This window comes from Phaenicophaeus curvirostris, chromosome 1 (assembly GCF_032191515.1).
Source record: "Phaenicophaeus curvirostris isolate KB17595 chromosome 1, BPBGC_Pcur_1.0, whole genome shotgun sequence".
In the NCBI taxonomy this organism is placed as follows: Eukaryota; Metazoa; Chordata; class Aves; order Cuculiformes; family Cuculidae; genus Phaenicophaeus; species Phaenicophaeus curvirostris.
Window position 1 is genome coordinate 84,771,282 of NC_091392.1, and position 12,469 is coordinate 84,783,750.

At 43.2% G+C, this 12,469-nt stretch overlaps 1 protein-coding gene across 1 annotated transcript in view; it reads left to right on the top strand.

Annotated features, from left to right (window-relative positions):
* Nucleotides 1-11,546, top strand: part of TBX15 (T-box transcription factor 15) — a 97,234-nt gene extending 85,688 nt beyond the window's left edge. Inside the window, exon 8 of the mRNA XM_069866667.1 lies at nucleotides 9,369-11,546. Within this exon, the coding sequence (XP_069722768.1) occupies nucleotides 9,369-10,153 (785 nt within the window). The 3' untranslated portion in view covers nucleotides 10,154-11,546. The remainder of the gene's footprint in view (nucleotides 1-9,368) is intronic.
* The last annotated feature ends 923 nt before the right edge of the window (nucleotides 11,547-12,469 follow it).

Below are 12,469 nucleotides of genomic sequence, written 5' to 3' on the forward strand. Positions count from 1 at the left end.
ATTCATACTTTTTTGTGGGATGTTAAGTGATAAGGAGTTCTCCCTCATACACTTGGTTCATACAAATAATTGCTTGACAGGTTATGTCCCTCTTTTGTGCTTCTCGCAATGAATAGCACCAGTCATTTAATTTCTCTTCAAGTGGGAATTTTTCTAGGTACTTAATTGCTTCTTTAAAAACAAGTCTGCACAGAGTACTCCAGATGCATCAATGTGTTACAATTATCTAAAGATGATATGATTTTTCCACATTATACCCATTCAACATGCATCCTACTGTTTTGCTTATTCATTTGGCCCAAGCTGTATGCAAGGGCCACAGTGACACACTGAATTGACGCTCAGTGTGCTGGATGCAGCTGTTTCATACAGGGATTAAATAACTTCCTAATCTACACAATGCTAGATTTCAGCTGCCATGCAAACTGAGAAGCCTGATATCACAATCAGTCGCATAGATGCCTGGTGCAGCTAACTCTAGGAGGTTCATAAGATTTATTTGCATGTTGTTGTTGAACATCAGTAAGTTTATGCGGGTCTGTGACCATAACTGTCCCTGTATTGTCCTACCAAGGAGAAGAGCATACTGTTTCTGACAATGAAATGCTCTGGCCTGAGTACAAAACCTCTCTTTTGAAGAATGCAATCCAAAAGTCGTCACGACTTTACAAGGGCAAGCGCCATGTTTGACACCATCATAGCAGATGTGCAGCCAGTTTGAAAAAAAAAAAAAAAATCCCTCCAAACAGAAAATTCGCAAGAAACGTTCAGAAAACAGCAGTACACAGGAGGCTGACCTTCTGGAGAATGATGTCACCTGCTCTGCGGTCTACTTATTACTAGGAAAAAAGGGGGCTTGGGATTATTGAATGCACATGGCAATGAGATGTGGGGAAAGCCAAGAATCTATTTAAGTCTTTAATTGGAATATATTTTCAAAATTTAGATTGAACTTCATCCAGATTCTCATTAATGTGGCTCAGTTTCTTGACACTAACAAGGAACATTAAAAAAAATAGAGAAGAGAGGGAGGGAAAAGAAAATAAGAGTTCCAGTAACTCTGGATTGTGTCACTTCCCAAGAGTAAGAAGAGCTGTTGCTGGCTCTTAAGTGATATGGCTTCCCACAGAATACTGAGATAAGCAGATTGCTATCAGTGACTCTAAGATTTGCCAGGACATTAAGACTAGAAAGGCACTGTGACAATGCTAGAATAGTGATCAGTATCTGAGCCTTCCCATAAAAGTTGATGACTAATGCTAGAAGTAAATTTGAAGGTACCATGGCAGCTAGTAGAAAGATTTGCCTCCTAAGCAGAATTTCAGGACCAGTATGAGTGTCACACAATATAGCGTAAAGGCATGTTTACAGCACATAAAATTTTACTTCATTGTTAAATTACTGTTTAGATACCTGTACACCAAGTCTGCAAGAGTTAAACATCTTAGCTTTGACTGGTGAGTTCTCAAGGTAGCTTTCCTTTCAAATGGTGTTTCTTTGCTTGAATAAGTGCCTTTACTAAGTGCTCTACCAATTGCTTTCAGTAGGTTCAACCTGTTCTCCATTAATTTGAGCATCTTCTTTGATCTTGGACTGGAGACCTGGGGTAGAGGCTGCCTAATTAGAGAGTCTGCAAAATTGTCATTAATGGTTGTTGAGATTAGCATCAAGTGCTTAAAGTTTGTCTAAAATGGTACTGTAGGAAAACAGGGGTGTGCTCCTTCACAGTACAACACCTGTTGCTGTCTCTGGTATAAGCAGGTATCTCTGGTAGCAGCAGAAATGCTGCTATCTCTAGAGCAGCATGCACGTGCAAATTGGCAATTAAGTACAGCTTATAATGTTTTCCTCTGAGAGGGAACATCATAATCCTGCAGCCTTGTGTAGACAAGGGTATAGAATCATAGAATCATAGAATAGTTTGGGTTGGAAGGGAACTTAAAGATCATCTAGTTCCAACCCCCTTGACATGGGCAGGGACACCTCCTACTAGATCAGGTTACCCAAGGCCCCATCCAACTTGGCCTTGAACACCTCCAGGGATGGGGCAGCCACAAGTTCCCTTGATAGCCTGTTCCAGTGTCTCACCACTCTCATGGTGAAGAAATTCCTCCTTACATCAAGCCTAAATCTGCCCCTCCCCTGTTTATCCCCGTTCCCCCTCATCTATCACCACAAAACTTTCTGAATAGTCCCTCCACAGCTTTCTTGTAGGCCTCTTTCAGATACTGGAAGGTCGCTATAAGATCTCCTCAGAGCCTTCTCTTCTTCAGGCTGAATAAGCCCAACTCTCTCAGCCTGTCCTCCTATGGAAGGTTCTCCAGCCCTCTGATCATCTTTGTAGCCCTCCTCTGGACTCGTTCCAATAGCTCCATATCCTTCTTATGTTGAGGATTCCAGAACTGGACACGAGTATCCAGATGAAGTCTCACAAGAGAGGAATAGAGAGGCAGAATCACCTCCCTTGACCTGCTGGCCACGCTTCTTTTGATGCAGCCCAGGATATGGTTGACCACCTGGGCTGGGAGTGCACATTGCCAGCTCATGTCGAGCTTCTCATTGACCAAGTCCTTCTCTGCAGAGCAGCTCTCAATCATGTCATCCCCCATTGTGTACTGAAATCAAGGATTGCCCCGACCCAGGTGTAGGACCTTGCTCTTGGCCTTGTTGAACCTCATGAGGTTCTCACAGGCCCACTTCTCCAGCCTGTCCAGGTCCCTCTGGATGACATCCCATCTTTCCGGTGTGGCAACTACACCACTCAGCTTAGTGTCATCTGCAAACTTGCTGAGGATGCACTCAATCTCGCTGTCAATATCACTGATGAAGGTATTAAACAGCACTGGTCCCAGTATGGACCCCTGAGGGACACCACTCGTCACAGATCTCCATCTGGACTTTGAGCCATTGACAACTCTTTGAATATGACCTTCCAACCAGTTTCTTATCTACTGTACCGTCCACCCATCAAATCCATATCTGTCCAATTTAGAGAGAATTGACATCCCAGATCCCCAAAGTAGTGTATCCCAAAAAAGCAGAACCACTGATGTCAAAGGAGGCTGAGCAACCTATGAATATGTCTGCTGTGCCAGTTGCCTCCTGATGGCAGCCATTTGTTTTCTCATCTATGCCACCAGGATAATCTGGATACTGCTTCCCTTTCAAAATCAATTGTGAATGGTCTAGGCTACTGGCAGAGGTCAGATATCTGGATTTGGTCTCAATTACCTTCTTGATTCTTTTGACCTTGAAGAGGAGATTGGAAACAGAGCAGTTGTTGCCAGCGTTATTGGGATCAAGAGCTGGTTTCTGCTGCATACTTCAAATGGCTAGTAGATTGCCTCATCTAAATGAAGCAACAGAGAACAAACTGTTCCAGCTTCTCCTTCGCTGAGCTGCAGGCAGTTTCTCTTTAGGGAAGAGAAGTTTCTGGGGCTTCAAGGTCTCATCTTTCGCTGCGAGAAGTTAAAATGCCCCCCAAGATGTGACACAGTGGACTGAGAGTCAATGTTGGTGCTGCTCCCTGATGACCTGAAAGGAGCCTGAAGCACCCTGTTACTCCAGGGAAGTGTTTACTCTGAAGTCTAGTTACTGAAGCCTAAACCTCTGTTACCTCATACACGGTGATCAGATTTCACATGAATGAATGGAGGATGGCAATGATACTTCGAAGATTTGCACAATTTCCTCAGAGTGGCATATTGTTTTGTCACAAGTAGAAAGTGATGTGTGTTTTGAGCTTGCCACAATACTAAGACATTTTCCCTCTGTTCAGAAATCTTGAATCACAGTGGGTATATGTAGTTGTTCATTGTATTTTTTTACCATTTAATATGCTGTGCCTCTGTTGGCCCAATGCAGACTTCATCAAAAATGGCAGGACAGGTTTGCAATTCAGTTTACTTTTGTTAACACCAAAGAAATCACTGCAACTTCAGTTCATCTCAGCTGCAAAGTTGCAGCAGCTTCTGTTGTGACTTTCTGAAGGATTTGTGCCACAGGGAGTCCTTTTCTGCATCCTGTTTTCATTCAGTGTCGTCTCTCAGGGTAGCGTTCATTACAATGACATCCTTGTCAATGTTTGTGCCCAGCTGTTGGTTGTAAATGTGAGGGGCAGTACATAGTTATCACTTATGAGCAATTTTCTCCACTGAAGTGGGGTGCTTCTCATCCCCCAAGACTCAGTTGATTTGATCTGTCTGTACTTGAAGAAGGGAAACAGGAGACGTTTCTGTAGGAGCTGATGTACAGCTCATGAAAGTGTTGTGTATGCCGTATTACAACTGTCTGCACACAAGACAGAAAGTCACGTCCAACAGGCCTTCTCCTGAGTAAGCGTGAAACTGGCCCAAGGATACCATGTGTTTATATGAGAAGCAGAAACCCTTGTATTAAAGATAGTCTTGGGGGGACTGGGAAGGAAAAGTTGTTTCTTACTTTTGGGAAAGCTCTCCAGGTCCTCTTGTGTAGATGGGAATGGGAATCAGACATCCTGACCTGTACTCTTGCCCACAGTAGAAAAATGGGTTGTTTTTACCTTTAGACCTTGAAAATATTTTATCTTGTAGGATGACCAAGGCGAGTTTTATCTCTTTCTTTCTGACTGCTCAGTTTGTGTTGCAGAAATCTGTAAGAGCTAAAGGGAGATAAAGTTTTATTCTGATTTGCTCTAGATTTACCATGAATTCCAGTTATTCTTGTAATTTATATATAATTTATTAACCTTAAGTAAAATTTCCTTTCATTCCTCACTTTGTGCCATACAGTACATACTTTCCCCCTTAAATCTATTGCTGTAATCATCTTCTTGCACTCTGTGAGCTGTATCTCAAAGAACTACAAAGCTCTCAATGTTTTCCCTACCAGCACAGCAACTTGGCATGCAGTAGATTTTGAGTCTCTTTTGGGTCTTTTAAAGATTTTACCAGTGGATTCAGAATTTGATAGTTGGCCAAGGGCTCTAGAGAGAAAACAGGCAGCTACACTCTGTGAAGACAGAAATGGCTCTAATTCCCATGAAAGAGTGAAGTTTTCATTCCAAGAAATGGGGAAAGAATGAAGAAAGATTCCAGCACATCACAGACCAAGTATCCCTGCCCTTCCTTGGTGGGAGGATGAGGAAGAGTCACCAAAGCTGTTTAGTTTTCCAAAGTAGTGAAGAAGGAACTCGGAGGAGTAGTGGTGGCACAAGGAGGATGAGATGAAGTCCTTCTTGCAGATTTGAGTTTTGGAATACTAGGAATGGAAAGACAGACATCAGGCTGTCAGTTAGACCTGCAAGATAAAAGTTGTCATGATATGTGAGAGCAGGAATGACACCTGATTTTGTGGCATTTAGATGCCTGGAGATGCAAGTAGGTGTTGAGCAGGACTAAAGCATGTGCTGCTTGAAGCGGGAATGAATCCCAGTTAGTGCTACACCTGGCTCTTAAAGGACATGAGATCAGATGATTACAGTGGCACACTTTGACCTCCTAATGTATCAGTCAGACAACCTGGTGATCAGCACGAACCCTCCCTCATTACTGTCTCAGATTTCAGCCTCTGGGGAGGCATCTCATTTTTGTTCTGCAGCAGAGTTACAGTTACTTGGAAGATAGGGAGTAAGTTTCATAGGCCGTACCTAGGGTGCAAGCATTTGCAAGTGCGCGGAATGGGATTTTGCCTTTTTGTTAAAATTTGTTTTACTGCGTGCATGTCATTGTTATTTACTGTTGTAACCATGGATAGAACATTGCAAAAAACTGGGAAGAGTTTGTCTCTCCCATGCTTCAGGAAATACCTTCACATATGTGTACGTGCCTGTAGAGGTTTCACAAAAATCAGACCCTTCAGAAGTGACTTAGAGTATGTCTGCACGGACAGGCTCCTCTGTCTGTGCTCCATGCTGGCCAGACACATGCCAGCTCCCAGCCAGCTCCATTTGGAAAGCTGGAGAGCTGCTTTAGCATGGCTCTGTGCCCAGGTGAGTATAAACTGCCTCTCAGGAGGGCTTATTAGCTGAAGCAAAGTGCCAGGAGAAGAGCAGCAAGCCAGATAAATGGCTAGCATCCACAGCTCCTCCTTCTCACACCATCAGGTGCTTGGACACGTGCCTATCACATAGTGGAGATGCTGATGTGTTGGGCTTGTGTCAGAAGAGGGGCTGTGGCTCCTCCAGGAGACCGATCAACAAGGCTGTGCACCTATCATTCCCAAGCATCTAGCCTTTGGGCTAGGTCCTGTTCACATCTGAAGGTGGGAGAACATGGCCGGGCTGCAGCTATGGGCCAGATGCTGTCCTGGTGGGCTGAGTGCAGTCTCTGATCTACAGGCTGGCTATGCTCAACCTGCAGCCCATATCCGTGGCCATGATAAGCTAAGATAGCTTGTAGGTGGAAGTGGACTGAGCTGTTTAAGAAGTGTTTGCACTCAAAATTTCCCTGTCTTCCACCATGATTTCATTCTTTTTCCCACCTCCTCTATTTACCAATGGTTTCTTACTTCTTGGCCCAGTTTGCAGGTTTTGACCTTTCTTGCACTAGATCATTCTCCACTCCCAGGCTTTGGAAATGCTCCTGTCCCCTTGATCAGGTCAACTTAGTTATCACTTGTACGCCAGACAGGGAGTAGCCTCCTTTCAGGATGGCACCAGCTCTTGGCTAAGCCCTGAACAGCAGAATGCTGTGAGAACAGACACTTTTATCTACCATGTGGGGCAGGGTTCACATACAAAGGAGGGTGGTAATGAAGTTATAAACTTTGCATTTTATAAAAATTGACTTGCTAACTGCCACATACGGGAATAGCTTTTGAAGGGCAGAATGGTTTAGAAGATAGGCAAAGTAATAATCCACTGGATTTAAGTGGAGAGAGAGCCTACATGAGATCGCTTAGATAATTCTCTGTTCCTTTTCTCTATTCACTGTGCCTCCAGAATAATTGCCACAAGTGAATAGAGAAAAGGAACAGAGAATTATTGAGCGATTCATGTTGGTTTTCCTTAAATGTGGTTTCACTTGACTTAAACTAGACTTAAACGTATTCTTATGTGGCAGTTAACTAGATTGGTTTGCATCCATGCCTTCCATTAGAACGACATACACATCTCTGAGACTGTAGTATGATGTGGATATATGTGGATATACTTGCTGGGCTTGCTGCCATCTCTAGGGGTATTTGGCTGACTTTGTTATAAATACAGTCCAAGTTATAACTTCATAAAAGTCCGGGTTGTGTTTGGCCCATATTTAGTGCTGCCAGCAAAGATGAATCAGAAATGTTATTAGAGCAGAGTAGTCTTTTGCCGTCTGAAGAGAATGAGCTGAGATAGATTGCTTTGTATTGTTTCCCATTCCGTTTAGAGGTGTAAAGGTTATTCTGCAAGTGGTCAGGAACTTTGGGCTTCTGCGTTATGCTCTGTTGCCGTGGAAGTGTGATGTGTCCTGTGCTTATGGTTGGCATCTGCAGCAAAGCATGCTTGAATGATGCTTGTCAGGTCTGGTGTTTGCTCCCATTAATAGACCTCTCAGCTCCTCATGATTTCAAAGTTATAGAGAAACAGAAAAAATATTTTTTTACTTTGCTTCCTAATTACCGTGTTGTCACTTCAGGGTTATTCTATTGGCCTGCAAAGAGGGGTAATTCAGAGGAGAATCACTTCAGTCCCTTTTTTGAGGTAACCTGAAATGTACAAGTCAGTACTTCAGATTTGGAACTGTTAAGAATATCTAGTTATCTCTAAACAGAGATCTCTACATACTGTCTGTGGAGACAAAGCCTCAGCTATGCTTATTGCTTGTAGCTCCTTAGCAGGTATTAAGGCCTAATGCTTGAGGTAACTAGTGTGTATGCTCTTCTTCTGCATAGTTTTTAAAGGTTGATTACAGGGTAAAGGAAGACTGAAATGAAGACATTATAATTAATAATTTATTCTACATATTTTATTTGAAACAAATCATTAAACACTCATATATCTATCTATGCATACATATTTTTACTTACTCTCTAGACACTGACAGCAAGTAAGTCACCATCTGAAATTTGTTCATGAAATATGCGTGTAAAGAATCAATTGCATAATTACTGGGGGTTAAATGCATCTCACTTTTTGCTGTATTTGTTTTGTGATTATGATTATCTGCCTTGATAAATTTCAGCTGCCCACTCTAATGCACTCTTTCTAGTGCCTTTGCCTTTCACAGGCTTCTAGCCTGTCCAAAATGCCGCCCCACCTGTTGACTTCCTGGTTCCTCTGGTTCTACTTATCATCCCCTGGCCAAGTCTCTACACCAGCACCTCTTTGTTCCTTTTACAAGAGGCCTCAATATTAGTTGCCCTAGCGCAGAAATGGGACCTCGTGCAAAGGGAATTATTCAAATAATATTTAAAATAAACCATATCAAATAAATGTATTCCCTTAAGCGCAGTTGATTTTCCCATCTGACCAAGGAAGCTTCCTCTAATTCAGTATCTTGCCCACAAAATAATCTTTTCTCAAGCTCAAAATTGTGCCACCAGCTTTTTCCTATCACTTACTTTGTTTGTTACTGTTCTTGGTAGTGTTTCACAGTATTGTTTTCCCACGTCAGAACACGTGAGCATCCCTGCTGTGCAGAATAATCAATTCTATCATTCATAGCATAAATAACATATAATACATTGATACTACCAACATACATATCTATCAATATCTTGTTAACACCAGTGATACCACATATGGAATCCCTTTTAAAGTCAAAGCACATAATTGATAATCCTGGCACATCCCCTTTCTTTGCTCAACAGAACATGCTATAACTTTAAACTGTGTTCCTTCATTTCAGTGTTACTTCTGGCTTAATCAGTACTGCTTTTGCCATCCAAAAAAACTGCAGCACTGTGCAGAAGTCCATCATGCTTCCAGGCACTTCCCACCACAGGCTCCCTGAGTGGATGATAAAGCATGTTTGTAGTGGAGCCATGCAGCCCACTGACTGGTGGGCTTCCTGCAGACCAGGAGAGGGAAATAAAAGTTTTCTTTTTTAAAAAAGAAGACTAGATAAACACGCCTGGAAATGGCAGATCTCTTGACTCATGGAGTGGTGCTTCCTTGCAGCTTTTCCCACTGCCTTTGACTGCTCTGTGTCATGCTTGCTTCCCTCTCCTATTTTAAAAGGGAAGAAAATATCTGTTGAAAAACAAAATCATAACAAAAAAGTAGCAGGAAAGACCAAGGGATGCTATTAATAAAGTCAGTGCTCTTGCCAAGAAAGACTGAGATTTCCAGCAGCCATTTTACCACCCTTGTTTCTTTATTAAACTAAGCTGTTTTTTAATGAGAGTGTCTCAATTTGCAGATGTGGTCCTGTGCTCTGAACATCATCCCCATGTGTTTTGTTTTGCAGGAGGCAGCACAGGCACCTCCCCGACCACCTCCAGCACAGGGACCCCGTCCCCCTCTGCTTCCTCCCATCTTCTCTCTCCATCCTGCTCCCCTCCAGCCTTTCATTTGGCCCCCAACACTTTCAACGTTGGCTGCCGGGAAAGTCAGCTTTGCAACCTCAACCTGTCTGATTATCCCCCGTGTGCCAGAAGCAATATGGCTGCGTTGCAGAGCTACCCAGGGCTGAGTGACAGCAGCTACAACCGGCTGCAGAGCAGCACAGCTTCTGCCTCGCAGCCCTCCGAAACCTTCATGCCTCAGAGGACTCCATCCTTGATCTCAGGAATGCCAGCTCCTTCCACCCTGCCCACCAACAGCAAGATGGAGCCGTACAGCAGCCAGCTGGGGTCCTTCTCCAGCTCCCAGTTTCAGTATGTCATGCAAGCAGGCAACCCTGCCTCCACCTCCTCCTCTTCACACATGTTTGGTGGAGGCCACATGCAGCAGAGCTCCTACAATGCCTTCTCCCTGCACAATCCCTACAACCTCTATGGATATAATTTCCCTGCTTCCCCCAGGCTGGCGGCGAGCCCGGAGAAACTCACCACGTCCCAAAGCACTTTACTCTGCTCTTCCCCGTCCAGTGGGGCCTTTGGAGAGAGGCAGTACCTTTCCACGGGGATGGATCACGGGATGCACATGATCAGCCCTCCCTCTGGCAACCAGCAGACAGCCAACGCCTGTGACAACAGACAGTATGGTGCAGTTCAGGGCTCTTCCTCACAGATGTCTGTGCACATGGTCTAACAAGCTGTTCGTCTACTTGGCGTTGAAGGCAGCCAGACCTTCATCATTTCCAGGGGTAAACCCATCCCAGTACCTTTTTGCCTTCAAACTTATAGCGGAACTAGTATTGTAACGATAAATAAGAACACAAGCCATCTAAGTATGCGCCACAGAACATTGTGGAAAGCCTCGACTGACAGTCATTGCAGCTTGTTGTAGCCCAGAGCTGGCTCAGAGTGTCTGCTCTTTCTGGACATTGCAGAGAGAAGGACGTGACTTTAACGGGAAGCTGGAGAGAAGCAGCTGAATATATGGTTTTTACATTAACTCTCAGCTTGTGTGAGCTCTCAGCATGGAGGGAGCTGTGCCCCTGTGCTGTCTTCTCCGGGTGCTGAAGAAAGGCAGTGTCCCAAGGTTTCATCTTCTGAAGCTGCACTGCCCATAGCTTTAAAGACTGCCCCATTACCAGACCATTACTCACTGCTGGAGAGGCTCAGCCCATTTCTGTAGCCAACAGTGGCCCGTGGCTCCTCCTTCCACTGTAGCACGGGAATGGTGCTACTGGGCTGGAGCTTCTCCTTCCAAAGATGTTCACCATGGCTCTGCCTTACAAACGTTTTTTTTTCGTGAGGGCTGAGTTTATCAGCAGCCAGCCTGCAGACAGAGATGGGAGAGAGAGAGAGAAGAAAGAAAAGTTTTAACCTGCAAATGAGTCTCAGACACAAGCAGGGACTGATCTTCAGAAAGATGCATGTGGGAGAAGGGGGCTAAGCTCCTGTTGATGTAATTGGAAGTGATGCACCCAAACCGAAAGGATGACAGCCTTTGTGGGGAACGTGTGCCCTGTAGCAGTAAACCCCATGGCAGGAAACTGTCCAGACTGAGCTCATGGGAAGAACAATGAGAAAAGTGAGCTCTGCTCCACAGACGTGCAGCCAGCCTTCCTCAACCGTGCATGCAAGAGTTGCTGTAGAAAACCATTAGAATTTCAGTAACAGTAAGGTTGAGTATTCGCCAGCCTCCTGCCTGCCACATGATCTCTGTTTAGCCAAATAGATCATTGCCTTTTGACATCTTTATTTTCTGTTTGTTTTCTTCTCTTTTTTTTTTCTTCAAATACTTTAAAAATAAGAAAACAATTGTAGCTTGGTGCAACCTATGCATTTAAATTGTGTGAAAATGCAAAAACCAAGTAACAGAATACAGATATTATTGAGATTTGTTTTGAGGTGTTGTAGATAAATGTATTTATATGCCTAGTGGGGTATTCAATATTATGAATATAAAAGAGGGCAATAAAAATGGTATGTAAAATATGTATGAAGAAAAAGGTGTATAAAGATTTGCCCTATGCACGGAACTCTGTTTCTAAGTGCCAAGCACAGAATGCGCTAAATAAATCTTTGTAATTGTTCCCTTTGTGTTTTTCTCTGTCAGGCTTCCCCAGTGGTCTTCTAGAGACATTTTCAAAATGCCACCATGCATGTTTGCACAACAGAGGATATGAACACATGGTGCTGAATTGCAAAGTCCAGGCAATATTACAATAAAAATAAAAATTCTTGCCTCTCAAGAAATTTTAAAAATTGAGTGCTTGGGGTCTGTAAGGTGCCTGCCTTCACAGGAAAGGTGTCTTACGGACAGCTAGAGTTGTTATTTTGATTGCTAAAGTCTAATAAAATGCTCTTCAGAATGAATTCTCACAGTCCATATTGAAAGTAATACTTATGAATAACAGTATAATTTGTTTCTCATTTTTAAATGGCATTTTAGGGTATGTGTCAGTTTTTGATTTGCATTACATTTCTAATATGAGATTGAGACATTAATACTGAAAGCAGTGGGGAAGCTGAAACTCCCCCAAACCTGGCTGTAAGCTATGGCTGCTGAGTTTATAGCTTTCCTTGTGTCAATAATTTTTTTTTTCTGAATTGAAAAAGCACCAGGAAGTTAGAAAGACCTTGAAAGATAAAATCTGCTAACATTTCTTAATTTTTATTTTTACAGGAGAAGATAAATATACCAATACCATTCCCAGTTCTGTGTCTAGCCTGTCCAACCATATTCTAGCTTTTACTGTATGTAGCTTCAGAAAGGTTTGGAGGGACTATGGACAGGAGAGATTCTGTCCCTCCCCTTATTATCTCCTGTTTAACACCAGTAATTAATTTTCAATTTACTCCTGAAACAGAGAGCTTTGTAGCCTTTCTAATGCCCTTTTGGAATCTTTCAGAAAAACTCTTCAAACTGTGCTTTGATGTTCGCCATGGTTTTGGGTTTGACTCCATCCATGGCAAGAGTTTCTACAGGTTAATAATATGTTGTGTTAACCAGTAT